Source organism: Eleutherodactylus coqui, chromosome 5 (assembly GCF_035609145.1).
Source record: "Eleutherodactylus coqui strain aEleCoq1 chromosome 5, aEleCoq1.hap1, whole genome shotgun sequence".
In the NCBI taxonomy this organism is placed as follows: Eukaryota; Metazoa; Chordata; class Amphibia; order Anura; family Eleutherodactylidae; genus Eleutherodactylus; species Eleutherodactylus coqui.
The window spans coordinates 232,535,308-232,563,307 of record NC_089841.1 but is presented as its reverse complement, the minus strand read 5'-3'; the positions used below and the strand labels follow the sequence as shown (position 1 = coordinate 232,563,307).

General features: G+C 44.9%; 1 protein-coding gene across 1 annotated transcript; it reads left to right on the top strand.

Annotated features, from left to right (window-relative positions):
* Nucleotides 1-27,990, top strand: TMEM38B (transmembrane protein 38B). The gene is made up of 6 exons (XM_066604314.1): nt 1-173; nt 11,823-11,979; nt 18,863-19,047; nt 19,926-20,013; nt 21,896-22,013; nt 25,400-27,990. The coding sequence occupies exons 1-6, from the start codon at nt 65-67 to the stop codon at nt 25,631-25,633; spliced, it is 891 nt and encodes a 296-aa protein (XP_066460411.1). The 5' UTR covers nt 1-64; the 3' UTR covers nt 25,634-27,990.
* The last annotated feature ends 10 nt before the right edge of the window (nt 27,991-28,000 follow it).

Genomic DNA, 28,000 nt, shown 5'->3' with positions numbered 1-28,000 from the left:
GTGACGTGACAGAGGTCCTGCAGCGCCGGCAGCCCTGTGAGGGCAGTGTGAAGCGGCGGTCGCCATGGAGCTGATCTCGGAGGCGGCGCTGCATTTCTCCCGCATCTCTATGTTCCCCTACTTTGATGGCGCCCATTACTTGGTGTCTGTCCTGTCAGCCCGGGAGCAGGCGGGTGAGTAGTGCGGGCTGTGACAGCTGACCTGTGGGGACGGGGTGACAGTTGTGTCTGCTAGGTCAGGGGTGACATCAGCCTTCAGGAGGGCCGCTTGGCATTGTATATTAACCCCTTCATGACGCAGCCCTTTTTTTTTTTCGATTTACGTCTTTTCCTTCCCCCCCCTTTTTAAAAATCGTACCTCCTTTATTTATCCATCGCCGTGCCTGTATGAGGGCTTGTTTTTTGCGGGACGAGTTGTAGTTTTCAATGGTGCCATTTATTATACCATATAATGTACTGAAAAACTTAAATTCTAAGTGGAGTAATTTGAAAAAACGACATTCCGCCATCTTTCAGTGCGTTTTGTTTCTACGGCGCGCAAACTGCGACGCAAATGACACGATGACGTTATTGTATGTCAGTGTGATTACTGCCGTACCAAATTTTTAAAGTGTTTTTCCTTTTTTTTTTTTTTTTTTTTTTTGCTGTACTACCTAAAATTTTTTTTAAAGATATTTATTTTTTACGTTATTTTCTGCCGCCATCTTCTCAGCGCCATAACCTTTTCTTTATTTTTCCGTTGTCATAGTTGTGCGCGGGCTCATTTTGTGCGAGATGTCCTGTATGGAATACATACGACTTTTTGATCACTTTTTATTGCATTTTTTTTTCTTGGAGACCGAAAAAGTGCATTTCTGGGTTAAATAATGCGTTACTTTGATCTGACTTTTACGGACGCAGCGATACTAAATATGTATTTTTGTTGCTTAGGTTCTTTTATTATAAATGACTTTGGTTTTTAAATTTTTTTTTTTTTTTTTTTTTTTTTTTAATAATTAGTAAAACTTTAACTTTATTTTCACTTTTTTTCTTTAGTCCTCCTAGGGGACAACAACTTGTGGTGCTTTGATCGCTCCTGCAGTATGATGTAATGCCATAGTATTACATCATACTGTGATCGGGCAGGCAGTCTATCAAGCCACCCCACGGGGACAGCTTGATAGGCATTCTGCCAGGACTGCCCTGGGGCCTTTCAGGAGGCCCCCGGTTGCCACGGCACCCGCTTCGCTGCCTGCAATCTCATAGGTGTTTACTGTAGGGCGCTGCAGGGAGTCGCTGTAATGGGCACTGATTGGCCGGTTCGTTACAGACCCCCCATCTAGTAGTGCAGCAGTTTATTGTGTGGCGTAGACTCCACTAAGTCCCTGTTTCCCAAATTTCGAAATTTCCTGCACACCTGCGAGAACAAATAGCGTATTCCACTAGCGGAAGAAAAATCGCAGCACGCTGTACTTTAACGCGACCATTGACAATTCCTTTCCGCAATCACATCTTCCGGTGCAGAATCCGACCTGTTCGTGTACTGCCAGAATATTGGCCCCTGCGGACAGGCAGCTTTTTGTAGTTGCCACAAAAAAGATGGAGGTCTGAAGAGACTGGGGGCTGAAATACAATATATGCTGACAGGAAGGGTCCATCGATGGGAGGTCAGAATTTGACACAACAGAAATCTGGGTTTTGCGTCGCTAGCATTTTGCAGCCAAAGCCAGGAGTGGAACCTAGAGAGAGTATCATGGCGATCTGCGCCTCTTCTGTATTTTGGATCCACTCCTGGTTTTGCTGTGCATTTACTGATGCAAAATACTAGGTCTGAATGAGGCCCTAGTCTGGGTTCACACGGGTGAGCCAAAGTCCGAGATGGTCAGAACTTGCACGGAAAAAGCCATGCACTTGAATGGGTTAACCCTTTCCAATCCAATTATTTTTTCTCATCCATTCTCCCCAGCTCCAAATAAATTGGAGTTGGTGAGAATGGATAAGAAAAAAATCCATTTTCCTGCACCCTCCTGAACTGACAGAGTTCAGGAGGGTGCAGGTGCTCACTGCACCGTGGGGGATCCTGTTTACCTGTCCGGCGTCTTCTGCATTCTCCCTTCTGCCTCCCGGCTCGGCGATCATGTGACCGCTGGGGTCAGGTGGCACCCAGCGGTCACATGATCGCCGAGCCGGGAGACAGAAGGGAGAATGCGGAAGACGCCGGACAGGTAAGCAGACCCCCCCATGGTGAAGGCTCCCGACTCGGCGTTCATGTGACCGCTGGGGGTCAGGTGACACCGGCGGTCACATGATTGCCGGCCGGAATCTCCGTGCATTACATAGCGCTAATTGAGCGCTATGCAATGTGTAAAGGAGAAGGCAGAAAGGGTTAAAAACCCTTTCTGCCTTCTCCTCGCGGGTGCTTGATGAGGACCAGTGCGGGAGTGTATCTGCATCCGATGTGTCTGATGATCGGGTGCAGATGCCGGTGCAAATTATGATGTCGGGGCAGACCCAACATTGGATTGGAAAGGGTTAATTCACAGTCATTTTTTTTCCTCCCCCCCCCCTTAGACTTATAGTACAAGTTTCAAATATCGCCTCATGTCCTGTTGTGCAAGAATTGCCCATTATTTTCTAGAATAATGCTGAAAAAACCATCGCACTCATCAGCCGTGCAAATGCGATCCATTCTTAACGCATGGGAAAAGGGCTTGAACTATATAAGCCCTTCCCTGAAAATAAGCCCAAGCTGACAGGGAAAAAAAAGACATCACCTAGCGCTCCGACACGGCTTCTTTCTGCAGCTCCCTAGCAGTTGTTCTTCTGTATTCTGGTGGCCAGGGATTTAAAAATCCCCTCTTCCAAAAAGCACTGCCTCTGATTGGCTGAGCGCTGTGACCAGTTAAAGGCCACACTCAGCCAATAAATGTGCTAGGTGATGTATATTTTTTATTTTTTCTGTCAGTTTGGGCTTATTTTCAAGAAGGGCTTATATTTCAAGCCCTTCCCTGTAAATCGCTGCGTGGGTTGCCTACAGCTCATTGCTTTCAAGGGGTCAGCTGCAGCATTGGCCCCATTCCTCTGCCACAGCTTTAACCCCCGCAGGGAGTCCCCTCATCACTGAACACTGACAGCGCTGTCTCTACAAGCACAGCTGCTCCAGGGGGCGGAGCATATTCACGGACCTTTGGTCACGCGCATTTTGCTCATCTGTGGAGCGCTTTTTTTTTTTTTTTTTGCGCGTGCATAGCTGCGTGCAAAAAAAATATATTTGTCTGACTGAGCCCTAAGAGTATGCACATGTAGCGCAAATGCGGCAGGTTTTCCACAGCAAATCATTTTTTTTGCTTCCAAAACCGCGCCAAAATCCACACCGTTGGTGCGGATTTTAACTTGATTGAATTCAGCTGTTGATCCGCTACTAGTCTCAGGCGGCACATAATGGCGCTCCTCTCGTCTCCGTATACTGAGCGATCCCTGTAAGTACCAAAGAGTGCAGCGCACACTGTCACCTGATCAACACTGCCGCCTGTCAGATGAGGCGGAGATGGGCTGCCACGGATGAGACGGTGGCACGCAGTAGCGGGTGATGTGTGCATTGGGCTGGCAATGAGCACTCAGTATTCGGAGGAGAGCGGCACGCCGTTATGTGCAGGCTCACATCAGTCGCGAATCTGCAGCCGAACACCAATAGTGCAGACTTTGGCGCAGTTTTTGATTCCGGTAATGCTGCCACAAAATCTGCAGCCAATCAGCGACGTGTGAACGCTCCCTTAAAGTATACGAATGAGGGAAGTTTCTTCCTTCCTGCCAATAATGCATGTATTTCTAATTTGCACCCCCTCCCACTCCCCACCCCCTGTGTGACTGGGGTCGTCTTCTACGTCTTGGAACGTCCTGTCTTCTCCAGGTAACGCATTGGAAGCCACGGGCACTTGAGTAAAAGTTGCCCGGAGTCACCTGTCTAGCAATATGTAGCAGAGGGCATCGTGTTTCATTTTAATTCCAGCTTTAGCATGCGGCTTCTCGAGATGAAGTGCTTCCATATGGTCCGCTTAAATAAGCTTCTGTGTGAAAACGATTCCTCTAAGTGGTCTGCCTGAAATAGATGCAGAGATGAGGACCGCCAGGCTCTCGAAATCGCATACCTCTTTGGTTTCACAAAAGCTGCTAAAGATCTGGTATTTGGTCTGCAGACACATAAACATCAAACGTAGTTGTCCATAAGGGCCAACATATAGTGTAATTGGAGGTGTCGCTGTGTTCTCTCTAACTAATCCCACAAGGCAAAGCGACTACCTTTTATAGTCTAGCTCCTCCCTCGCACTGTGGCCATCTTTTGATAGTGTTTGAAGTACTTGACAGTTTACTATTTCTACCAGTAGACCCAACTAAATGTTGTTGCTGTCACTAATAGAAACATAATCTCATAGATATAATGCCTAAGGGCTCCCACACACTTGGGTTTGCGTTTTTTCTTAACGCGATTGTCAATGGGACTTTCTAATGTTAAAAACGCAATGCACCAAAAACGCAAGTGTGTGGGAGCCCTTAAAAAGACTAATAAAAAGAAATGATGTTGCAGCAAGTTTTCGAGACTACTTGGATCTCTTCATTGGCCTGAGTAGTCTCAAGAGCTTGCTGTAACATTGTTTCTTTTTATTAGTCTATTAGTCTTTATAAGGTATCCTATCTATGAGATTGTATCTCTTGCAAGAATTTCTTCTACTGGCTCTCTGCTTATGCACACAAATAATGAACTTGTGCTTGTATTGTGCGACGCACACAAAACTCGCAAGAATATAAAATCTTTTCTTTTGAATGGATTTATTCAAATGAGCAATTTCTTTTTTTTTTTGTTCCTCGCAGCAATGCTGGGAGGATTGAAAAAAATCGCAACATGTTCTTTTTTTGGGTGTTCCCGCGGGAGGAATCGCCCGTTGTTTCCTGTAGTGCCTTGGGGGGGAAAAAAATATCACATGGCACTCTCAAGCTGTTCGATGTGCGTGCGAGCGGAGTGCGATATTTACCTTCCCCACCCACCCAGTCTATGGAGACCGCTTGTTATACTTTCACACATGTTAAGATCACAATTTCAAAGAAGTGATGCAACTTTTAAAAAATGTATATTTTAATCAAAGCCGCATCTCATCGTCGTAGAAATCTCAAGCTGGTAAGTGCGATATCGGACCCAGGTTCTTGGTCTAATATTGTACTCACCGTGTGAATGTAGCCTGACATGGTATCGCACCTCTTCCTACTACTAGGTCCATCTGTCATGGTAACTCATTGACACCACCCAGTATAGTCAGTGATTTCATAGTCTGCTGTCATGCAGAGCCACCTGATGACTCTTCTACAGGGTGGGCCACAGAAAAGTAGGCCGGCAACACACTCTTGTGAAAGCTGCACTGTGATTGGTTGCTGATCTCAGGACGCAGCTGACAGTCGCTAATCAAAGGGCGCAGTGTCACATCGCCCAGCTCCTGGCATCATGGCGCCCAGGATATGAGTGTCGACATTAGCGCTGCAGCCCCTGGTTTGTTGCAGCGGTAACATGCTTCCACCGTTCGACTACTCGAAGATCACCGATGAATATTGTCTGTGACCGCCGGCTGCGTCCCAGGACTCCAGGAGAGGTGAGTATACTGTCGCTTTTTATTTTACGCAGGGCCCAGATGAGGTCGGGGGTTTGTCCTAATGACAAAACCCTTTTAATGGTCATGATTGACGTTTCCATCGGAGATGGCAATCATCAGGGTGGAGGGAGATGGAGCCCAGACAACTTTTGGTTGTGGAACCGCCCATCGGATGGGCCAATGGTACTTTAGCATATCTTACATGGTATTTAAAAGGATTTTTCAATATTGAATGCATGGAATAAAGTACAAAGGGGTCAGTTACTTTCGCCTCTACTCGGCACATCTTATTTTAGGATTAGTTCCCTATGCTACATGGAGCTATCAGACTTTCTTCATATGTGCAAAAACACGTGTAATGGCGAAGTAAGAAAGCAGAAAGCTGCCTCCACCCTACTCCTTCTTTTCTCTTCACTATAACTTGGGGTCCTTCTCCAATTTGCCCCAGGCCATTAGTGTTGGTAGAATAAAGGTGGTCATACAGATGAGATAGAAGTAGGTCCATGGTTGAACGAAGACTTCTGATGACACAGAATCCTTTAGACTTTCCTAATGTGCCATATGGTTCATCAGTAGACATGTTTTCATTGCTCCTGAGTCTCATGGATGGTGAAGTCTGCATCGTGCATAGCTACTAAGCCCTGAAAACGTACTGTAATCCAGTGTAGGAGACCTCTTGTATCCTACGATCCCCATAAACTAAAGTCATGGTCTTATAAAACAGGGACTGCTGTACACTAGGTGCATTGAGCGGACTCAATAAAGGGGTTTCTCGTAAAGGGGGTTTTCCGGGACATTGAAAAACTCAATACACACGGAACCCATAGGAAGTGACGGGTGATCATCGTGCACATGGCCGCTCAAGCACTCGCAGGGTTCAGCAGTGATTCCTCTTCAGGTTCCGTGTGGTGGGCATTGGGGGTGCAGCGCTAGATGGGAACTGCTAAGAGGGGTATGTATTTCTTGAAAGCCAATTTGATTTGGTTTTTGCACGGTCCTGGGAAAGCCCTTTAATTTAGTCCGTTGTGTTTTTTGTGTCGATGTGTTTATAGGCTGTTTAGAACGACTTGTTGGTGTCGCCAAAGAGGATTAACTTCTCTTCAGGATGTATTTTTATGTTTTGGCATTGATTCAGTTCTTAGAAGTTACTTGGATTGTGTTTCATATTGCTCTCCCGTTATTGAATGAGTCATTGACTTGAGTCGCCACTTAGAATAGCTCGAGGTCGCTAGTTCCAGTAATAAGGGTCTATTAAAAGATACTGCCTTAGAAACATGGGAAGTGTCATGAATATGTGGAGAATCCGTGAGGAAAAGCTAAAGCATCCATACATCCATCATTGAGCAAATCACATGTCAGAAACGGGGATGGACAACATACTTGACTCATTGGAGCCATAACTTTTGGCTTTCATTCGTTCCTTATATTGCAAATAATCCTCTATTTCATCAGGCCTTCAGGTAGGATATGGGATGCAGGAATGCAGTGACAGGACAAATGGCCCTTTTACATTTCTACAGATTTTTTTTTTTTACTTCCAAGAATTTTGACTAATTGGGTGGCTATTTGGCAGTAAATTAAGGCCCCTTTACATGCAAAGATAATCTTTCAAACAACTGAAAGATGTAGTGATCTATTTACATAAAGTGTTAATGGATATTAACACTTTATCATCTTCATTTGCATGTAAAAGGACCTCAATGAGTTGTTTGCAGAGCCCAGGGTGTGTTTAAACATACTCCCAGCTCTGCAAACATCTGCCGGCTCATTCCCACCTGTTCTCCTTGCGGCTGCCGGCTCATTCCCACCTGTTCTCCTTGCGGCTAGCATAAGCATGCCACGGGGAGAACATCCTGCAGTCTAATGAAAGATGAGCAAAATACATTCAAATTGCATGTATTTGCTCAGTCTTTCAGCAGCTAAAAGATGGATTTTAAGTGAACTGAAATCCTTCGTTAAAAGTGCGCGATGCCCACGTTTACATGCAACGATTATAGTTCATTTTTGACTGTTTGAACGAATTGTGTGAAATAATCGTTGCATGTAAAAGGGCCTTTAGAGTTCTTTTCAGTGTAGAAGAAGAAGAATGCGTGATTGAAGTGATTGGAATTCTGAAGCCACAACTTCAAAAAACAACTTTTATGTAGTTATGAGTGCAGTTGGCTATGTGTTTGGGACTAGACCAGTCCCTGCATCAGGATTGTCCTGTCCTGAGTGTAGATACAATGTCTTGTTAAATAGGGAAAGACCTTGCTAGATCAAAAACGGAATAGACGTAGATGGGCCAAAAGCAGGAGGGTACAAGTAGTGGCGGTAACCCCCAAAATAACAATGCAGAAGTACTGTGGTTATTTTGTTGGTTACCCCTCCCAATTTTGACCCATCCTTGTGTTTGTTTTTTTTCTTTGGTCCCTTATAGAATATTAACATTATGTTTTTTCGCTTATTGCTCTCTCTTTGGCTGTGCGGCACCCTTCCAGAAACGTGAACACTGATTTCTATTCGCACATTAATTTTTTCATTTATTGGCATAGATATCCTTTACAGTGATACAATCTGTTGTATGGGAACCCGCGGATGGTTTGTTTCTCACCGTATCCTATTTGTGGTTAAACATTAATAAATAATGGATCCTATCAATAAACTATTATAAAACAGTAAAACTGTCTAGGAAGGATATAAGGTGGTTCATCATCGTTCGCGCAGGCAGCCGTACCGGCCCATTTACACCTGTTTATGATCGACTGCCAGCTAACGCTGAATGGTGGGCGGAAGAGATCTCTGGCGCGTTCCACGCCATTCAGTGAGCAGTCCTTGCTCATAAAGGTGATAATCGTAAGGGACAACTGTCGGGCGCTAATGCACCCACCCATTCTGCTGTGTAAAAGAATCGTGGCACAATCTCCACGGGCGGGTCAGATTCCGCAAGGACTGCAGCGGCGGGCTATCGGTCATGTGAAGTACAGTTTCTTTTTGCCATATCTGTATTTCCCATTCCGTCGTTAAGTGATGACACGGCTGCCCGCAGCCCATTATCAATGTTAATTGCGTATTGGCTGCGAGTTTTAATGGCTTCCACTGACTTTAATGGAGGCCATCCGCATGGAGTCCGAGACAAAATAAGCATGCAGCAATTTTTTTTTCTCCTCCACGAAATATGCCGTTTGTATCCGCGAGGGAGCGAAAAAGCGAAAGCGCATGCTTTTCAATGCCCGCGGATGCTGATCGTGGATTCTGCAATTGGAATCTGCCAGCCTAACTGTCATGATAGCTGTTTACACAAAGTGACAGCCCCTGTAGTCTGTAGACTGACGGACTCTGTAAAGGCTGGCAGGTCAAAGGGGACGTTCCCCAATAAGTCAGACCATTTTGGTCTTTGTTTTGCATAGTTTCTCTCTGTTTTCTTCTTTTAGAGCTGTGTAGGAAATCACCAACATCTGTGCTTTACAGACTGGATAGAAGCGCTCTTAAGTGATCGGCTAGACTTAGTATGGCCGCTGACGCCCCTGTGGCTGTGCAGTGAGCTGCAGCGTACTTTGTGTTCGGACACCTATCTGTAGTGGCTTTTTCATAATTTCGTGCTACAGTAGATCTTTGGGACTGGACAGGCCAAGCTTCACTTGAAGTGAATCGATGAACCGTTGACGAATGATCCTGTCATTGGTTCACCTATCGTGCTTCCTCAGGCCAATGTTGGCGAGATACTAACCACTACAAACCGGGAAGGCGGACTAGACCTGATATTTTGGAAATGCACTGACTAGTTTTCTAGCTATCACAATTTGGTCCTTGTCAAAGTCACTCAGATCCTTATATTGTCTTTTTTACTGCTTCGAATACATCAACTTCAAGAACTGTCTGTTGACTTGTCCCCCCCCCCCCCCATGTCAATTTGTCGGTATCACAATATTGTATTGCCAGCCTTCTGTTTAGTGACTAATAGGTTCATGTTGTACTAACAATGACTTCCACCTAACGAAGCATTATTGTCTTTGTGGGTAGAATTGTTTTATCAGCCCTAAGGGCGCTTTTAGACGGAACAGTATTGTTGAAAAAGTCATTTAAAAGAGCGAAAGTGAATGATAAACGATTTAAATGCGAGCCAACAACTGAACAACAAAGAGAATCGTTCGCTTTTCGCTTGTCCTTTTTATGTAGCGAAAAGAGCAATTATTGGCTCGTTCGCTTTAAACGGCAAACATTCAGTCTTAAGGCCCTTTTAGACACAATGATAATCGCTCGAATCCGTCTTTTGAGCGATAATCATTGTCTAACTGCACTGGCATTGTGCAGTTTTCGTTAAGCCGTCGCTGATCGCTCATCTTTCCGCATGCTGTAAGATCAGCGATCAGATCATGAATTCACAGCGGGATGCAGCTGATACTATTGTTTCAGCTGTATCCCGCTCCCTGAAGACAGGCGAGGTATGAAGAACACAGCTATCCAGCAGTGTTCCTCATCTCCCGCTCGGAGCGCTTGGCTGTATAACAGTCGGGTGCTCGGAGCGGGGAACAGCTGGATGCAGAAGACAAATCACCCGCTCGTTTAAACGGGAATCGGCTCGTGTATAAAAGACACTGAGGCTACATTCACACGGACGAGTGAGATATCGTGCTTAAAACACTGGGCCCACTTATCGCGCTTGTCCACGCGTGCTTACCTGCATATGCAAGGAGTGTTTCATGCAAAACCGCCTGTCATCATTTCTGAGAAATTGGGATCCTCCAGGATCGGCAAGTTTTCCATTGATTACAATGGGAAACATCACATCACACTTGCTTGTACGTCACACGGTGTGCAATGTATTTGACTGTCAAAGTGTTAACCACCGCTTGGCCGTCAGTCCGTGTGTACTGTGTGAGTTACATGCAGAGCCTGACAGCACCTGGGATGATGTCACCACATGTAATCAGTTACTGGCTCTTAGCCATATCACATGACTGTGACATAATCACAGGTCCTGTATCCTGCTTGTACACTGAATGAGGGATTATGGGCATAAAACATCCCCCACGGCCTCAGTTGCTATGGCTACAACAGTACTCAGTCTTGCAGTTTGTAGCTGGTTGTTAGACAGCTGCACACCTATGTGGAGATCCCAATAAATGACACCTAAAATAATGTCCACATACATACCTGGCGGTGCATACTGACCAACAACATTGAAACATAGACCTTCACCACTATCTTCACATCTCCTGAATGTGATATCATATCATCTCAAGGGCTAATGCCGCCAACACCAGTCCAGCCTTCATCTAATCGTCAACCGTTGTCCAGTGTTGAAACAAACTGTCGCTGTCATGCAAACATGTCACCACAGAGGGTTCAACGCCGCCGTGAAGCTAATGCAGCTTACATGATACAGCGACAAGCCGCGATTTCACCTGAGTGAGCAGCTGAAGTTTGTAAATCTCGTGCAGCCCGTATGCGAAAGCAACGTAGCAGAGCTGTGTGTGTGACGTGCATGTAGCAGAGCTGTGTGTGTGACGCGCATGTAGCAGAGCTGTGTGTGTGACGCGCATGTAGCAGAGCTGTGTGTGTGACGCGCATGTAGCAGAGCTGTGTGTGTGTGACGCGCATGTAGCAGAGCTGTGTGTGTGTGACGCGCATGTAGCAGAGCTGTGTGTGTGTGACGCGCATGTAGCAGAGCTGTGTGTGTGTGACGCGCATGTAGCAGAGCTGTGTGTGTGTGACGCGCATGTAGCAGAGCTGTGTGTGTGTGACGCGCATGTAGCAGAGCTGTGTGTGTGTGACGCGCATGTAGCAGAGCTGTGTGTGTGTGACGCGCATGAAGCAGAGCTGTGTGTGTGACGCGCATGAAGCAGAGCTGTGTGTGTGACGCGCATGAAGCAGAGCTGTGTGGCGCACTGTGCCACCAGAAACACTGGTACTATAATTTCCTAATAATTACTAGTCCCTTTGAAAACAATGGGCGTTGTGTTCCGAGGCATGCGGAAAAATAGGACATGCTGCAATTTGTAACCTTGCAGCATTGCAGTGAGGAAAATATCGCTCAAGTATATAACTTTATTCAAAAGAATGGAGTTCATATTCACGCAAATTATGTGCGTCTCGCAACGCATAAAACGAGAGTTTCTCGCTCGTGGTAATGCAGCCTAAGTTTGCGGAATATTTGGAAGAGTTTGGAGGTTAATTCGTACTAATTGATTTTAAGGCTGGTATTTTCTTCTTTTCCTTGTAGGAGCTGTTGATGTAGCATCTCGGAGTCCTGTTGCTTCCTGGTTCAGCGCCATGCTGTGCTGCTTTGGTGGTGGTATATTATCTTCCATATTGCTAGCTGAGCCTCCGGCTGCAGTCCTGTCAAATAGCACAAATATTGTCTTCGCAACTGTCGTCTGGTAAGATCTTCTTTCTTTATTTTGTCTTCCCCCATTTTTTTTTTTTTTTGGGAGGGTGTGAAACCCCTTATCGCTCCTATGTGTAAAGACCCATCTACACGGAACGAATGTAGGGCAAAGAATCCCCGACACTCATCCCTGTGTGTTCTTTGGTATTGTTGGCTCGCAGCGGGGCGCCTGGAGGAGATTTCTTTCCTCCATTCACTTCAGCAGCGGCCATTCAGTACTGAACGGCTGCTGTTTACATTGAACGATCAGTGTTCAGGATTTTAAGTGGCATAAAATCCTGAATGATGAGCGTTCAGTGTAAACAGCAGCCGTTCAGTACTGAATGGCCGCTGCTAAAGTGAATGGAGAGGGGCGGTGGAGCGCCAGAAGAGAAATCTCCAGCCGTCCCAGCCCCTTGCTGAACGAGCCAGCTATACTCGCTCCTGTGCAGCAGCATGGGAGCGAGTACATGCAGGGACGAATGTTGGGCATCGTTTGCCCGACATGCTTCCTGTGTAAATGGGTCTAAAGGCTTGTAAAGCTCTCTTGTTTCTGTATCATATTGTTGCACCATTTTGTAAAAGCGAAAACAAAACTGTAGCGGGATGTTAGCGGGTTACTGCAGGCTCATTTGTATATAATAGAGAATGGTTTAACCCCTTGAGTGGCACGCCTGGAAATTTTCCGGGACGAGCTCCACTGCCGATAGTGATATAGCCCGGAAGATTTCCGGGCTATGTATCACTATGGGAGATGCAGAGCACAATGCCACAAGCTGTGACAGTGTGCTCTGCCTGCACAGACCCACAGAGAACAAAGGAAGGACTTTGAAAAACCAGCAGAAGATATTGCCGATATGCCGGCATTCTCCTGCTTCTAAGTCTCCTGCTTTGTTTATAGGTTGCCATAGAAACCATCGGCTTGTCAGAAGCAAGCCGATGGTCTCTGTGGCAGGGAGAGCTAGTGCTTGGCTGTCAGAGGACAGCTAGGTACCAGCTCTTACAGCAGAGATCAGAGAAAACCTCCGATTTCTGCTGTTAACCCTTTACATGCTGCAGTCTATTTGACTGCAGCATGTAAAGGGCTGTCACTGCAGCATGTAAAGGGCTGTCACCATCGGACCCCCGGAATGTGATCGGGGGTCCTGATGGGTCCCTGTGGAAGTCCCCTAAAGGGACAAAAAAAAAGAAAAAGTAAAAAAAATAAAAACACTTGTCTCCCTTTACTTGGTAAAAAATCAAAAATCAAATCGGACATGTGGTATCCGTGTGCGTCGTAATGACCCAGAGAAGGAAGTTAATGCATTATTTAACCCCTTAATGACATGGCCCCTTTTTTTCTTTTTTCCCCATTTCTTTTTTTCCTCCCCCCTGTTTAAAAAATCACAACTTGTCCCGCAAAAAACAAGCCCTCATATGGCCATGTCAATGGAAAAATGAAAAAGTTATGGCTCTTGAGACGCAACTGCAAAATTAGTTGAAATTCAATGATTAGACCATTTTAAAAAACCTGCCCTGGTGGGCACGACAGGGTGGTAGGAAACCCGCCACTCAAGGGGTTAATGAGCAATTGCTTAACATTTCACATGGGCGTTGCGTTTGCACGCTGGATGCAGCGTAGCTGAAAAACGCATAAATGGAAAAAAAACGCAGTCAAGTCGCGGCCAAAATTTGCATCTTCTTGTTCTTTCACACGAGCGGCTGTGGCATATATACTCTGCAGCACGGAAAGCACTCAAGCGGCATAAATCCTCAGCATGGCTTCTAAAAGTTAACCACAGCCATCCGTAATGTTCTCGGAGCGTTAGACGCTGCTAAACTTCCCCCTCCTCCTTTTTCCGCATCTGTATGAGAGCCGCCAGCGCATATCGCCCGAAAGATAGGCAAGATCTATCTCTATCAGCTGACCTATTCGGTCGCCAATGTCTTATAATTCCCGGTGCAAAGTTTTTACGGAGCTAAAAATCGGTCATCTGAATGAATACATAGCAATCCAAAGCTTCATTGCCGATAAAGTAGGAGGTTGACTTTTAAACGCGAGTTGGCTTCTACTTGTATGAGGTTTGGTAGATTAGTGAGTTGGTGAAACGCTCGTAAGTGGTGGCTTCACGTCAGCGCCGGGGATTCCGGTTTCCTGATCCATTTTTAAATACCTGGAAGGGGAATCCCTGCGGCCAAATGGCTCAGTCACTGGACAGCGACGAATGGACCCTCATTGACTATAATGGGGTTTGTCCGCTTTCCACCCAGATGTGAAACTTGAATTATGCAACTTTTTTTTTTGCTTCTGAATTTCCAGTAAGTATACAAAATAAGGCTGCACCCTAAGGCCGCCTGCAGACAGCCGGGTTGGATCCGGCTGCGAGAATTCTCACAGCGGGACATGACCCGAGCCCCTGCAGAGAGCAGCGCGTACTCACCTGCTCCCGCGGCCCCGGCTGTTTGATGTGCCGGCTGCCGGGCAGCTGACACATGCGTAGACCGGAGCCGGCAGCCGGGGAGTGAGATTTCGCACGGACAAATCGCGGCCATCTGACTAGGATTGCATTTGTTAACGCAATCCTATGGCAGCTTCCAAGGGTGGAAATTCCGCGGGAAATCCCGCCACGGAATTTCTGCCCGTCTGCAGGCGGCCTAAGGGTGGCTTCACACGAGCGTGTGCCGTACATAGGTACGCACAAAAGTGCGCACCGACGTAAATGCAAAACAAACACACGGGAATGCAGGTCTGTGCCTATTGCCTGCAATGGTCTGCCGGCACCCCTTGATTATTTTTCAGGGAAGATCTTTAAATATAAGCTCTTCCCTGAAAAATAACCATTTTAGTGTAAAAAAAATAAAATAAAATAAAAATATACTTAACCGTCCGCTGATGCAGTGTCCCCCGCGGGGATAAAGAACATATCTGCTCCATGCGGCAGATGTTTTCTTCATCCCCCCGGGGAATAAAGAATTCCCTACCAGGGATCCAGCTGCCGACATCCCATAATATATAAGTGCTTCCCTGAAAAACAAGGCAGTAGTGTTAAAAACAATAAATACCACATACTCACCTTCCTTCAGCTGCCGGGGCTCAGCCGCGTCCTCCCTGCGCTGTCCCTGGCTCTGTAATGCAGTTTTTTCAGCAGGCGGGGATTTAAAATCCCTGCCTGCTGAAAGAGCTGCCTGTGATTGGCTGATGTACTCCCCCCGCCCCCCCCCCCCCTCCCTCCATCAACGTCGCTGTATGAGGGCTTGTTTCTTGCGGGACGAGTTGTATTTTTCAATGATGCTATTTAATGTACCATATAATGTACTGAAAAGACTTGGGGAAAAAAAAAAGACATTCCACCATCTTTCAGTGCGTCATGTTTCTACGGTGCACAAACCGCAACAAAAATGACATATCTGTGTTCTATGGGTTAATGTGATTACTACGATACCAAACTTGTATAGGGTTTTCCTTTTTTTTTTCTGTACTACTTTTATTTTTTCTCAAAAACATTAAATTTTTTACAATTATTTTCTGCCGCCATCTTCTGCGCGCAATAACTTTTTATTTTTCCGTCGACGTCGTTGTGCTAGGGCTCACTTTTGTAAGATGTCCTGTAATTCACATTGGTACCATTTCGGAATACATACGACTTTTAGATCGCTTTTTATTGCATTTTTTTGGGAAGCAGGGTGACTAAAAAGTGCATTTCTGGCGTCCTTTATTTTTAAATTCCTGCTTTACCTGCGGATCCACGGCACGTCTGCATTGACAGCTGCAGGTATGCCACGGACCGGACGGCTTGCATTGACTTCAGTGGAAGCCAGTCCCTGTGGGATATGCAGGAAAATCAAGCATGTTGCGATTTCTTCCCGCGTGTGCGATCCACACACTGGGAAAAAATAAAAAAATCACTTCAGCATGCTTTTAGCTGCTCTGCGGGCGCCCGTGTCTCCCTACCGGCGGCTTGATTTGCGGATCTCCCGCAAATCAAATCTACCTGTGTGCATAAGGCCTAATGCTTATGGGGCAGCGTTATAGCATTTACAATGCCAGGAATGGTGTCTGATCCACTAGTGAGAGCGCCTACCTCCTGTATCTGGTGGGATCGGATCGTGTTGTAAGCCCTAGAGGTATTGTTCCTGTAGGCGCGGTGTTACTACAGCTAATTCCTCAGCTCTAATCCTCTCTGCACAATGTTACTACCACCTGCCTATGTAGGAATGCAAAGTAAGTGCACCCCTTAGCTACAGACGGCACGGCTCTCCCCACACGTCTCTGGCTGCTAAGTCAGGTTTTTAATTCTTATCTTCCATTATTTATGTCATTTTTAATTTCATTATTTCAACTGACTTTAAATTAGGAGCTTTAACTTTACTCTCCTTCCACAAATGAATGGATTTAGTCTCAGAAGGATCATTGGCAGAGTGATACAAACTTTATAGTGTTTTGTTTTAATGTAAAACCACTAAACCTGCAGACTATCGGTGCCCCGCACTTCCATGAGAGTTTGTTAGATACGCAAGGAAAGAATTGTCACACATTAGTTTACATTTGTGCGCCACCTACTGGCACATCGGTGTTAGAACGGACAGCATGGAATAATGTCATTGATGAGATGTAGCATGCAGACTTGGCTTTTGCAAATATCAGGTAATTTTTAGCTTCTTCGTGCAAATAAACTTTCATGCAATTAAAGGGAACCCGCCACATCTCCACAGCGCCATAAACTGAGGCTGGATTCACATGAGTGTATGCGTACTTGTGCAACAGCAAGGAACAAATGCGAGCACATCAGAGTCTTTGCTTGCACTACTGATATTTTTATTGTACTTTTTTGAACGCACCCCCCCCCCCCCCATAGCCACAATTCTGTATGTTGAAATAGCCAATTAGCAGGACTTTTGCATGACTAAATTGCACACGGGAACGAACCCATTGAAACGAACCTGTTCTATTGTTCTCTGCATATTGCGTGTGCAAATACGTCTTTGTAAGGCGCTGTTAGATGACTTTACAGGGAGCTGTGTAATAAATATATATATAAGAGAAAAAATAAATGTGTGTATATATTATACTCCTGGTTCCAGCGTTGTCACTCTGAAGATCGTGCGACGCAGGACAATCTCACTTTCACGGTCCGGTACGCTCACAATCCCAAAGATTTGTATAGGGAAGCACAGGGCTCTGGAGAAAATTAGGTTTTCCTGGCGTGCGCCGACCTCAGAAGGGAACACCACAGGGTCATGTGAGTATAAGAAATGCATCTCTCGGCTCCCCTAACCTCACTTTAACTTAGTTCATGAGGATGTGACCGGTTCCTTTTAAGTGAGAGCATAATTATTGGTTACAGTCTCCTTTATGTTTCACTTGTACATTAGAAGATGGTAACTTGTATATAAAGGCCCAGTTTCCATGCACCTTGGCCGTTCATAAGTGAAGTGTTGGACGTTATCCAATACGGCTTTCGTTGTAAAGTCTAAAACGTACGTATACCGTAAGCAAGTAATATCAAATAGCGGCTTCATCTCACCCTCTATAGGGCGCCTATCACCAGTTTTGATTATGCAAAAATGAAGTTGATTTAAATATATTTTATCGGCAGCGCTCATAACATGACCCTCTATTCCCCCATGTGCCTCTCTGTCCAAGTTGCCCAAAGGCAGTCCTACAGCTTGTGCTCCCTGCTCTCTCCACAGCTGACTGATGGCAGTAGACCACTACAGCTGTGAGTCGGAGCAGAGGGGCTGTAGAGGACAGGGAGCACTTAGGCCTTGTTCACAGGGGTGACAAAGTCGCGCGACTTTGTCGCATTGCTACAATGCTAGAAATCGCATGCATGAGAAGCCCATGCTTTCCTATGGGTTACTTCACGCATGCGATATTGTGTAGCATGTGACAATCAGACACAAAAACCTCACGAGTCCCGCTATATGCACGCGACTGGTGAGGTTTTGTGGTCCATGTGTCCCTATGGCACCTTCCTCTCTGTTGCATTGCACGAAAACGCGATTTCCGTGCGATGCAACTTTGACAATAGAAAATCCTACTGTCAAAGCTAAAATTTAAGCCCTGGCTGCAGAAAAAGAAAAACAAACCTACATCACCTGTCCCACGCTGTCAGCCCAGACGCATCTTTTCCCCGGATCCACAGCAGTGATCTTCTCTTCTGGCTGGGGATTCAAAAATCCCCGCCTCCTGGAAGCGCTGGCTGTGATTGGCTGATGCTTAGCCAATCACAGCCATCAATCGATGAATGGCAGTGATTGAACCAATCATAGCCATTCATTGTGTGCTGGCTGTGATTGGCTAAGCATCAGCCAATTACAGCCAGTGCTTCCAGGAGGCGGGGAATTTTGATTCCCCAGCCAGAAGAGAAGATGATGATGATCACTGCCGGGGACCCGGAGAGGAGATGCAGCCGGGCTGAGAGCGCAAGACAGGTGATGTATGTGTGTTTTTTGTTTTGTTTTTTTTTTTCCTCTTCAGCTACGGCTTATTTTCGGGGAAGGGCTTATATTTCAAGCCTCCCCCGAAAATCCTCGCATGTGGTGCTACAACGTCGCACGACTTTGTAGCGCTACCAAGTTGTGGTATCATGGCGATATCGTAGGCACTAGTGATGCGTTATCGCTGTGATTTTTCTCGCAGCGATGCCGTGTTGCTTGTGTGAACGGGGCTTTAAGGGTGAGGGGCCACCTTCTGGACAGTTGTGGCAGCTGCACACAGTGGAATGAAGGTTTGTATTCTGAGCGTTGCTGCTAACAAAGCTATGGACACAATATTCTTGCCAGTTTTGCATGGTTCTAACTCCTGACAGACTTCCTTTATAAGTACATGTAAGGGTTTATATTAAAGAACATTGGATTCTTTCTATTGTTTTTCCTGCTGATTACAATGTGCTTTTTCTCCCTTTCCGACTCAGGTACATGGTCTTCTACTTCCCATCAGACCTGTTCTACAGATGCTTTTCTTTCCTACCTCTGCGAGTTATTGCTGCAGCAATGAAGGAAGTGACCAGAACATGGAAGATTGTGGCTGGGGTCACACACGCACATAGTCGTTTTAGAGATGCTTTCCTAGTCATGGTTGCCAATGGCTGGGCAAAAGGTGAGAACTTGGCGGCAGCATTTGTGGAGATGTAATGGAGGGCGATCCTAATTAGAACTGTACAGAGGTCTCCTAGCGACTGTACTGATCTGAATGATCTGACTGACGGAATCCTTTCACCAGCTGCATTATACATGCCGTAACCTTTTCATACAGTGCCACATATTCCCCTGGTGGCAATATTTGGTATTTAAAAAAACAAAAACAAATTGTAATATTTAAACCCCATACACCGCTGAGTGTAAACACCAACCTTTTATTGGTTTCTGCCTCGTGTTTTTTATTTTTTATTTTTCTGCTAGAGACCTCTGAAGACTTCTAGTTTTACTTATGCTCACATTGTATAAAATGTAGCTGAACAATTTAATTTCTTTGTGGCAAGAAGAGGCGATTTCTTTTAAAATGCTCCCTCCTCTGGTGCAGTGGTTTTTCTGGAGTTTTTCCTCTCTAGGACTTGGAAAGGCCAATGTTACTTATGTAACAAAATGAGAAAAATTTCACCAAAGATGCCTGTAAAAAGGGAAAAAATCCATGAAGACATGAAATGCATTAGTTTTTGCTTGTGTGTTTAAAAAAAAAAAAAAAAAAAAAAAAAAGCGTGTGGAGGTGGCCTGACAAAATTAATCAGTGCAGAATATTGGCCCTGAAAACTATATAAAAGATGTTCAATATCTTCCTGTATTAAATGGCTTTTTATCCTATCCCATAATATCTTTTATTGAGGATGAGTCCCACCTAATCAACAAATGGCAAAGCATGACAAGAATCTTTCCCTACTCAGTGGTTGGGCTCATGCATATTAAATTAGACAAGGTGGGGTAACTTCTACGGTGATGTGTATCTGCAGGTAGTTAATGGATATCTGTTTTTGCTTCCAGCTGCTGGCGGTGGGCTGATCTCCAACTTTGAACAACTTGTAAGAGGGATCTGGAAACCTGAAAGCAATGAGCTGCTAAAGATGTCATAGTATGTGAATGGCTTCACTCTTCTGAACCCCTGTACCCTAATGATGTTCAATACAAACTAAGGCCGGTTTCACTCGGATGAAAAAATCACGCGATATTTGTGCATTGTGAGATGCACAAAACTCTCACAAATCTCAGCCCCATTCATTTGAATGGGTTCATACACATGAGCGATTGTTCTCCTGCATGGTGCCGCCATACTATGCAGAAAACACATTGCAGCATGTTCGATCTTCCTGTGATACATCCCATTCCTTTCAATGGGGCGGGCGGCAGCATCACTGGTCCCATTGAAAACAATGGGTAAACTGCATGATCCTCTGCCGAAGCTGTAACAGCCGCGGTGGGGATTCACCCCCGCAGTAATGTTTTCACATGAACACGCCTCGCATCACTGGGGCTTTCACTTGGATGGCAAGGGTGATATCGCAGCCCGATATCGCCCTCGCCTGTTTGGAACTAGCCAAATCCAGTGTTGTTGAAAGCATCTTTAAGCTTTCTGCTTGCATCCGTGGTGGTGCCTCTTCAATGAATGTGTCTCAGTGGTTAACACTGCTGACTTGTTGTGCTGGGGTCTTAGGTTCAAATCTCAAAAAGGGCAATTGTAACTTTGAAAAACTCAATACAGGCATCACCCTTGGTCAGGTTTGAACCTACAACGACAGCACTGCAAGGCAGCAGTGATAACAGCTGAGCCACCACACTTATTATTTCATTGTATGAGAAATAGAAGAGCGAGAAGAATACACACAAAGTGAAAAATAATGAGCTGTACCTAGTAAATGATGAAAGGAGCGCAACGCTCTCTTCAAACAACTGCTGGGCAAAGATTCCGGGAGTCTGACCCCCACAGATCTAATATTGCTAGATAATTTTAAAATCCCACATAACCCCATTAGTATATTGTAGCTTTATACCTTTCATCCGCGGCTCGGTTTCTCTCAGCTAGGGCCTTATATACAATAATTACACTTTTAGTATTCACAATAATGGCTGTTTCTGTTTAGCCCACGAGCACGGCTACCTGTATCTATAATATTCTGCCCATTTAAGAGGGGTTCTTCAACTTTTAAAAAGTGGATGGTCTTTCCTTGATATCAGTCCATTAGGGGCCTGACCCTCTAAGAGTTGGGCTGCCTGCGAGTTCTCGCAGTGGGATGCGGTCCCGTGTCCCTGTAGAGGCCTGCAGCTCACCCGCTCCCGGCGTCCTCCGTCTCCTGCTATGTGCTGGCTTCCGCCCAGCCGGCGCATGCGCAGAAAGGAGCCGGCCTGGCAGTACTGACATTTCTTTGCGGGCCTCTGCGAGACCCGCACAGAAATATAACATGCCGCGATTTGTTTCCTGCCTGTGTTTTCACACGGACAAATCATGGCTGTTTGCATAGGATTGTGTTTTTCAAAGCAATCCTATGCAGGCGGGCACGGGCGGAAATTATGCGGTAAATCCTGCTGCAGAATTTCCGCCCATGTGCAGGAGGCCATAGCCGTTACTTTCAAGTAGAGAATCCCTTTAATTAGTGCAGCATATTTAAATGGTTCTGTCAGATGTATCTGCTACTCTGTTTGCGTCTCCTGTCCACATTGTGGACTGTGTTTTGGAAGCAGGAAATGCCTTGTGGATTGGAAAACAGGACACACAATCTTCCTGGCTACATTTTATACCCTTTTTTTACATGAACCAAGTCATGGAATACTATGTATCCCTGTACTCTGCATCGTCTCCACTATCCTATGCTGCCCTTAGATAGGGGAGCATAGGAGACCTGGCAAAACCACTGTAGGGTTACAGTCACTATAGTCATTTATAGAAATGTAGATCCATTTTTGGTGTCACTTAGTTTATATATTTGTTTTTGAAGTTTTTTCTTCTTCTTTGCTTACAGCCCTGTCAAAATTAGTTTAGTGGGATCGATTTTGTTCACGCTGCAACATTTTGAGCTGCTGCCTGTTGAAAGACACCAGCTGATGTTAATCTATACCATGTTTCTTATTAGCATGAAGGTAAGATTACAGTAATGACGACACCGGCGGTCTGAGACCAGGAGAATTCAATGTTGTTCATGTGTGGATTTCGAACGTTAGAAATGTATCTACTGTATATTCTTGCGAGGAATCGGAGGTTTACTAATAAACCACTGAGTATGCTTAAGCTCCGAAAGCAGAAGCTGCAGTCTTAATGCCAAAAATACGTTTTGGTGGGAATGTAAGGCCTCCCCCACCCTTAACTCCCCCTTCATCAGCCGTGGCATCTCGTGCTTACAAATTTTGAGATTTCTGCTAACCGACCACTTTTGGAGCTTTCCTTAACCTACGAAGGACAATGTTCTGAATTTTCTACAATTCATTGTATTCTTTGTGATACCAAGTAGATTTAGGACGGGCTCACGTGAGTAATTTCATTGCGTATTACGCGCATAATACACGGTAAATGGAGTCTATGGAAGTACATTTGATTCATTCGTACTTGCGTATATTCATTGCATAAAAAAAGCAACATGTTCTATTGTACAGCGTATTACACACGATGAAGCCATATTCTCTATGGGTACGTATTAAACGCTGTTCATGCACAATTACACTGCGTATGTGTGGCGTTTATACGCAATGTCGCTCAGCGACACAGCGGGAAATGTAAAAAATAAAATAAAAAAAAATGAAACCAGGAAGACTGTGCTTGAGATACGCCACGATATGCCGGCTCACTCAGCGGTAAAAAGCTACTCTATACACTCAGCGCTTTACCACGTACTTGGGTGAGCCTGCCCTTTTTAGAGTTTTTATATAATATGTCTTCATTCCATTATGGTCTGTTTTTACATGAGCGTATTATGGCTGCATTTCTACACCCTTAAGGGGTAACCACACGGTCTTCAGCTCCATCCGTTTCAGTGACTGAGGTCGAAAGGGTGTCCTGACCTAACAGCGAGTCTCTGGACATGAACTCAGAGCATCATCAACACACTTACGATTAGAGATGAGCGAGCATACTCGCTAAGGCAAACAAAATAAAATCTTGAACATCGTGCGACTTATAGAGCCGGGAAATACAAATAAAAGCAGTAATTGCTGCCTTCTGTTAGCGCTCAGCGATCGCACTTTAGATCTACAGATCTGCAATTATTTCAAAGGCTTATTTTGTTAAAAGCTCATAGTTAGTCAGTGAAGAACAAAGGGGGTTGTGTGCGTTTACCTGCTGAATATGGGTTTTTTTCACAATAAAGTCAAGTCTTGCAATTAATCTGAACTGAAAGAATTAATATTAATGCAAACTTTACTGACCTGAACTCAGTGTATCATAGGCCCATATAATGCTCTGGGCTCAGGTCTGTAAACCTCGTAGTCGGGCCGGCACACAAGTGCGTATTAGAGAAATGCCGAAGAGTGTCCTGGCCTGGCTGCGGTTGCCCGGACCCCGAACTCAATGCATCGTAAGTAGAGATGAGCGAGCGTACTCGCTAAGGCAAACTACTTGAGCAAGTAATGCCTTATTCGAGTACCTGCCCGCTTGTCTCGAAAGATTCGGCTGCCGGCGGGGGAGAGCGGGGAGGAACGGAGGGGAGATCTCTCTTTCCCTCTCTCCCACCCCCCCGCTACCCCCTGCTCACTGCCGCAACTCACCTCTCACCCGCGCCGGCAGCCGAATCTCGAATTTTTAGAGACGAGCGGGCAAGTACTCGAATAAGGCACTACTCGCTCAAGTAGTTTACCTTAGGGAGTACGCTCGCTCATCTCTACTTACGATGCTTTGAGTTCGGGTCTGGGGATCCGCAGCCAGGCCAGGACACTCTTCGGAACTCCTCTAATACGCACTTGTGTGCCGGCCCGACTACGGGGTTTACAGACCCGAGCCCAGAGCATTATATGGGCCTATGATACACTGAGTTCAGGTCAGTAAAGTTTGCATTAATATTAATTCTTTCAGTTCAGATTAACTGCAAGACTTGACTTTATTGTGAAAAAACCCATATTCAGCAGGTAAACGCACACAACCCCCTTTGTTCTTCACTGACTAACCATGAGCTTTTAACAAAATAAGCCTTTGAAATAATTGCAGATCTGTAGATCTAAAGTGCGATCGCTGAACGCTAACAGAAGGCAGCAATTACTGCTTTTATTTGTATTTCCCTGCTCTATAAGTCGCACGATGTTCAACATTTTATTTTGTTTGGATTACTTAACTTTTTTTTTTGCCTTTACAGAAAGTATTAATAAAACCGTTGTATAGCTAGCATTGTGAAGTGATGGCACTGGCAAGATCTAGTTTTCTCCACTGGGTATTCCCATTTCCAGATACTAGTGTGAATTATTCACACTGGGCATTATTTCATGCCAGTTGGGACTTGGCATCAGGTTCTTGGCACACATGTTGATCAGATATAGCCGTAATAAAATTCAGTTGCCATGTTTTTTTGGCTTTGCATACAGATACGCCTTGTTTAGTGTTAAGACAGAGATGATTAACCTTAGTGTTATGTATTCTGATGCTACTTTCTTCTGTCAATACAAAGCTTTCACCACAAACAATGTCCTAGGAAATTGGGTCCAGCAAAAATTCACTTCAACATCCAAATGGTCCACTTTGGGCAACGTGTTTTTGTTAGTTTATTCTTTGGGGAACCTTCTGATTTCCAAGGTGTTTAGCTACTGAGACCCCAGGGGATCAGTCCTAATATTTGGGGGAGTTTGGCAGTAAGTCTTTAACTTCTCTGGAGTTCCTCAACAAGTGAAATAAAGCATTACACAACTCTGTGTAAGGCCGCCTACAGATGGCTGGGTCGGATCCTGCTGTGAGAATTCTCACAGCGGGATGCAGACCCATGCCGCTGCAGAGGCCTGCGGCTCACCCGCATCCGGTGTCTTCTGTTTTCTGCTGTGCAGAGCTCAGCCGGCCTGTCGGCGCATGTGCAGAGCGGAGCCCGCCCCGTCACCACTGAGACCCGCACAGAAATAGAACATGCCATGATTTGTTTTCCGCGCGTGTTTTCACGCAGACAAATCGCGGATGTCTGCATAAGGTTGCATTTTGTAATGCAATCCTATGAAGGCAGCCAGGGGCAGAAATTCTGCGGGAAATCCCGTTGCAGAATTTCCGCCCGTGTGCAGGGGGCCAAGATCAGTAGAGCAAGGCGTGCTTTATGCCTACTTTCTGCTCTCTGTAATGTAAGAGGGTCCTCAGCATCAGGCCTCCTCCCTACCATACCATCTCAATCCACATCAATCTATAAGTCACTATTCACTAGTAGGTTAATGGAAAATTAGATTTTTTTTTTTTAAACCAAGCAACAGATTTTAATTTAAAAAAAAAAGACAGTTTTTAATTAAAGTGTAAATTCGGAATGGTCTAGATTGTGTGGATCACATACCATGTGTTTTTTGTTTTCTTCTAGGTAAGAATGATGCTGACAAAGGTCTCTGCCTCTCCATTCCAGCCAGTAGAACAGGTAGTTGGCCGCTTCCTATTTGGATTGCAACAAACCCCTAAAGTAACAAAACCGAAAGTTACAGCAAATAAAAAGGAGGAGCCAAAGGTGGAAGAGAATCCTTCCAAGGAAGAAGCTGAAGCATGCCGTTCAGAATCCAGTGAATCTACAAGGAAAGGGAATACAAAAAAGAATGAATGAACCCATGCTCTAACCATTTACTGCCGTTATTACATAAACTATGACTTGTTCTTGAAAGCAATGTGATTTAAAGAAAAAAAAGCCATTTCAGGGTTATGAGTTTGTAAAAATACTATTTTTCTGATGTTACTTGAACAGTTTGCATTAAATGAGTACTCCGATCTCAGACACCTTATGCCGTATCCACTGGGTATGCTATAAATGTCTAATAGATGTTGGTCCCCCTCTTGGATACGTACCTGTTCCTAGGATGAGGGGCCCCTGATATCATCCCGCCTCACCTCTTCACTCGCAATCACATCCTAAGGGGAAAAAAAAAGATTAACTGTTGACCGTCAAGAGTCGGGCAGGCTTTATAGAAACTACCAAGCACTGTGATGTTTATGTGACTCCCATTCACTCTTATAAATAGAAGTTTAATCTGACCTTCTCTCCGAGCCAAGATGTGAACGAGTCGAGGCATCCTGGGTGCATAAAAAAAAAAAAAATCTTTATTCCTTTTTCAGAGTTTCAACTGTTTTAGCCTTTCTCCAGCAGGGCCCCTTGTTCTAGGGCTTGGGACCTGCATCCATTAGATATTTATAGCATATCCTGTGGATATGCTACCAATGTCAGATATAGGGATACCCCTGTTTATAGTTCAGTTTTAGTTTGAAATGAGAAACCTGTACACACTGCCCGTGCCGGTTTTGGCATCAGCACTTACCCACATATCTGAAACGATAACACCTTGAAGCATTCAGTAGTAACTTCTAAACGAAAGGACAACTTCAGCCAAACAAGCAAAGTTTAAAGCTCCATTCACACAAGCGTCATGTTTTGTTCTTGGTACGTATGATTGATCTTATTGACATAACTTGTGGTCTGGTGTTTCCATTGAAGTTTCAGTGTTCTTGAAGAATAGTGCTACAAACTTTGCTATTCTTAAAGTCAAAAAGTGTAGGAGCCAAACAGAAGTCAGCGGCTGCGCGAACGATCGCTGTAGTTGGGCACAAATGTTACTGTTCTACATTTTGCTGACAGCGGTCCAGGTAGAGTAATTAAGGGGGTTACTCAATACTGTGTAAATTTCTCACCGGACAGTTGCCTCAAGCTGACACTGAGAAAGATAAACTGATGTAAGTCCCTAGTAAAGCTCGTTCCGTAATGTGCCAACTCTGCAAGGTAAAGCTGTCAAATATCAAGTCTCGTACATAAAGAAAAGTGCTGAGCGGTTCTATAGCAAAATGAAGCTTGCTTTGTGACCCAAGGAAACAGTATTGCCTGATGACCATCCTGTGTCTCCTATATCCAATCATGTAGAAGTGCATTGCTAAGTGCAACATAGATGTTTGCTTCATGAACCCATGTGAAGATGACTTGGCTAACTTAGAACCCACAAGGTTTGCTCCGATTTGTTACTATAGAACAGCGGCATGAATAATTGGGGCACTGTCACTATATTTGCACAGTAGATCACGTGTGTATATATGGTTTGCTGTGTTGCTAGTCAATGCTCCATGTGTAAATTCACACAAGGCTATCTGTTACAGAAATGTCTTCGACTGAAAATATAATTCCATACGGCAGATTGGAAATCTAAATCGCTGACTAAAGTAATTTAATGCTATGCCTTTCAGATCGTACGATTGATCGGGGTTGATTTTTGACACATAGTTAAAACAGTCGTAGAAATTTCTTCAACAAATCTACAGTATGAACATACCCTTTAGCCCCCTGTCCACGGCACTGATAGCTTTGCTATGGAAAGCGCCGACCCCGTGTCCACAAGCAGAGAATCATTGCGATTCTCAGCTCACGGACGGCAATTTGCAGCATGCTGCGAATTGCCCCGATTCTCCGCGGTCAGCCTATCTGTCATATAGGTTGACCTGCGGAGATTCGTCTGCGGCTCCCGCGTCTGAGATCCGCCGTGGGATACCGCAACGCCCGTGGTCAGGGGGCCTTACTGTTGTCCAAGGCAAAAACACGGCTTATTTATCACCACTTCGATCTTTTTGCTGTGGTGTGGGGTTTTTAATCTATTGTAGTTTGATTGTGTTTGATCACCTTAACGAGCAATAATTTTCTCAGCAGTTAATGTAAATATGTGGAAATTTAGATACTTTATTAAATGTTCAAAATCGTTTCTAAAATTGGGTATGTTTTCTAAGTATTTCTGTGAGGTTATTTAAGCACTTGTTTTTCTGACAACACACTGAATAATCTAAATTGTAGTTTTCTATCGTGAAGAGGTTTATATTTTCACCGTGTTGTAAGCTGTTTGCACTGTTGAATCTTCATACTGTGACATTTCGAAAGTTTTAACTGCATTTGTCAAATTTATTACTTGAATAAAAAGTTATACTTTTCACAAACCGCCTGTAC

Bases quoted from the DNA above. Each gene is read 5' to 3' on its own strand.
- TMEM38B (XM_066604314.1), top strand. From the start codon at position 65: ATGGAGCTGATCTCGGAGGCGGCGCTGCATTTCTCCCGCATCTCTATG. The intron at 174-11,822 runs GTGAGTAGTGCG...TTTTCCTTGTAG, and splicing joins GTCAGCCCGGGAGCAGGCGG to GAGCTGTTGATGTAGCATCT. The intron at 19,048-19,925 runs GTGAGAACTTGG...TTTTGCTTCCAG, and splicing joins TGCCAATGGCTGGGCAAAAG to CTGCTGGCGGTGGGCTGATC.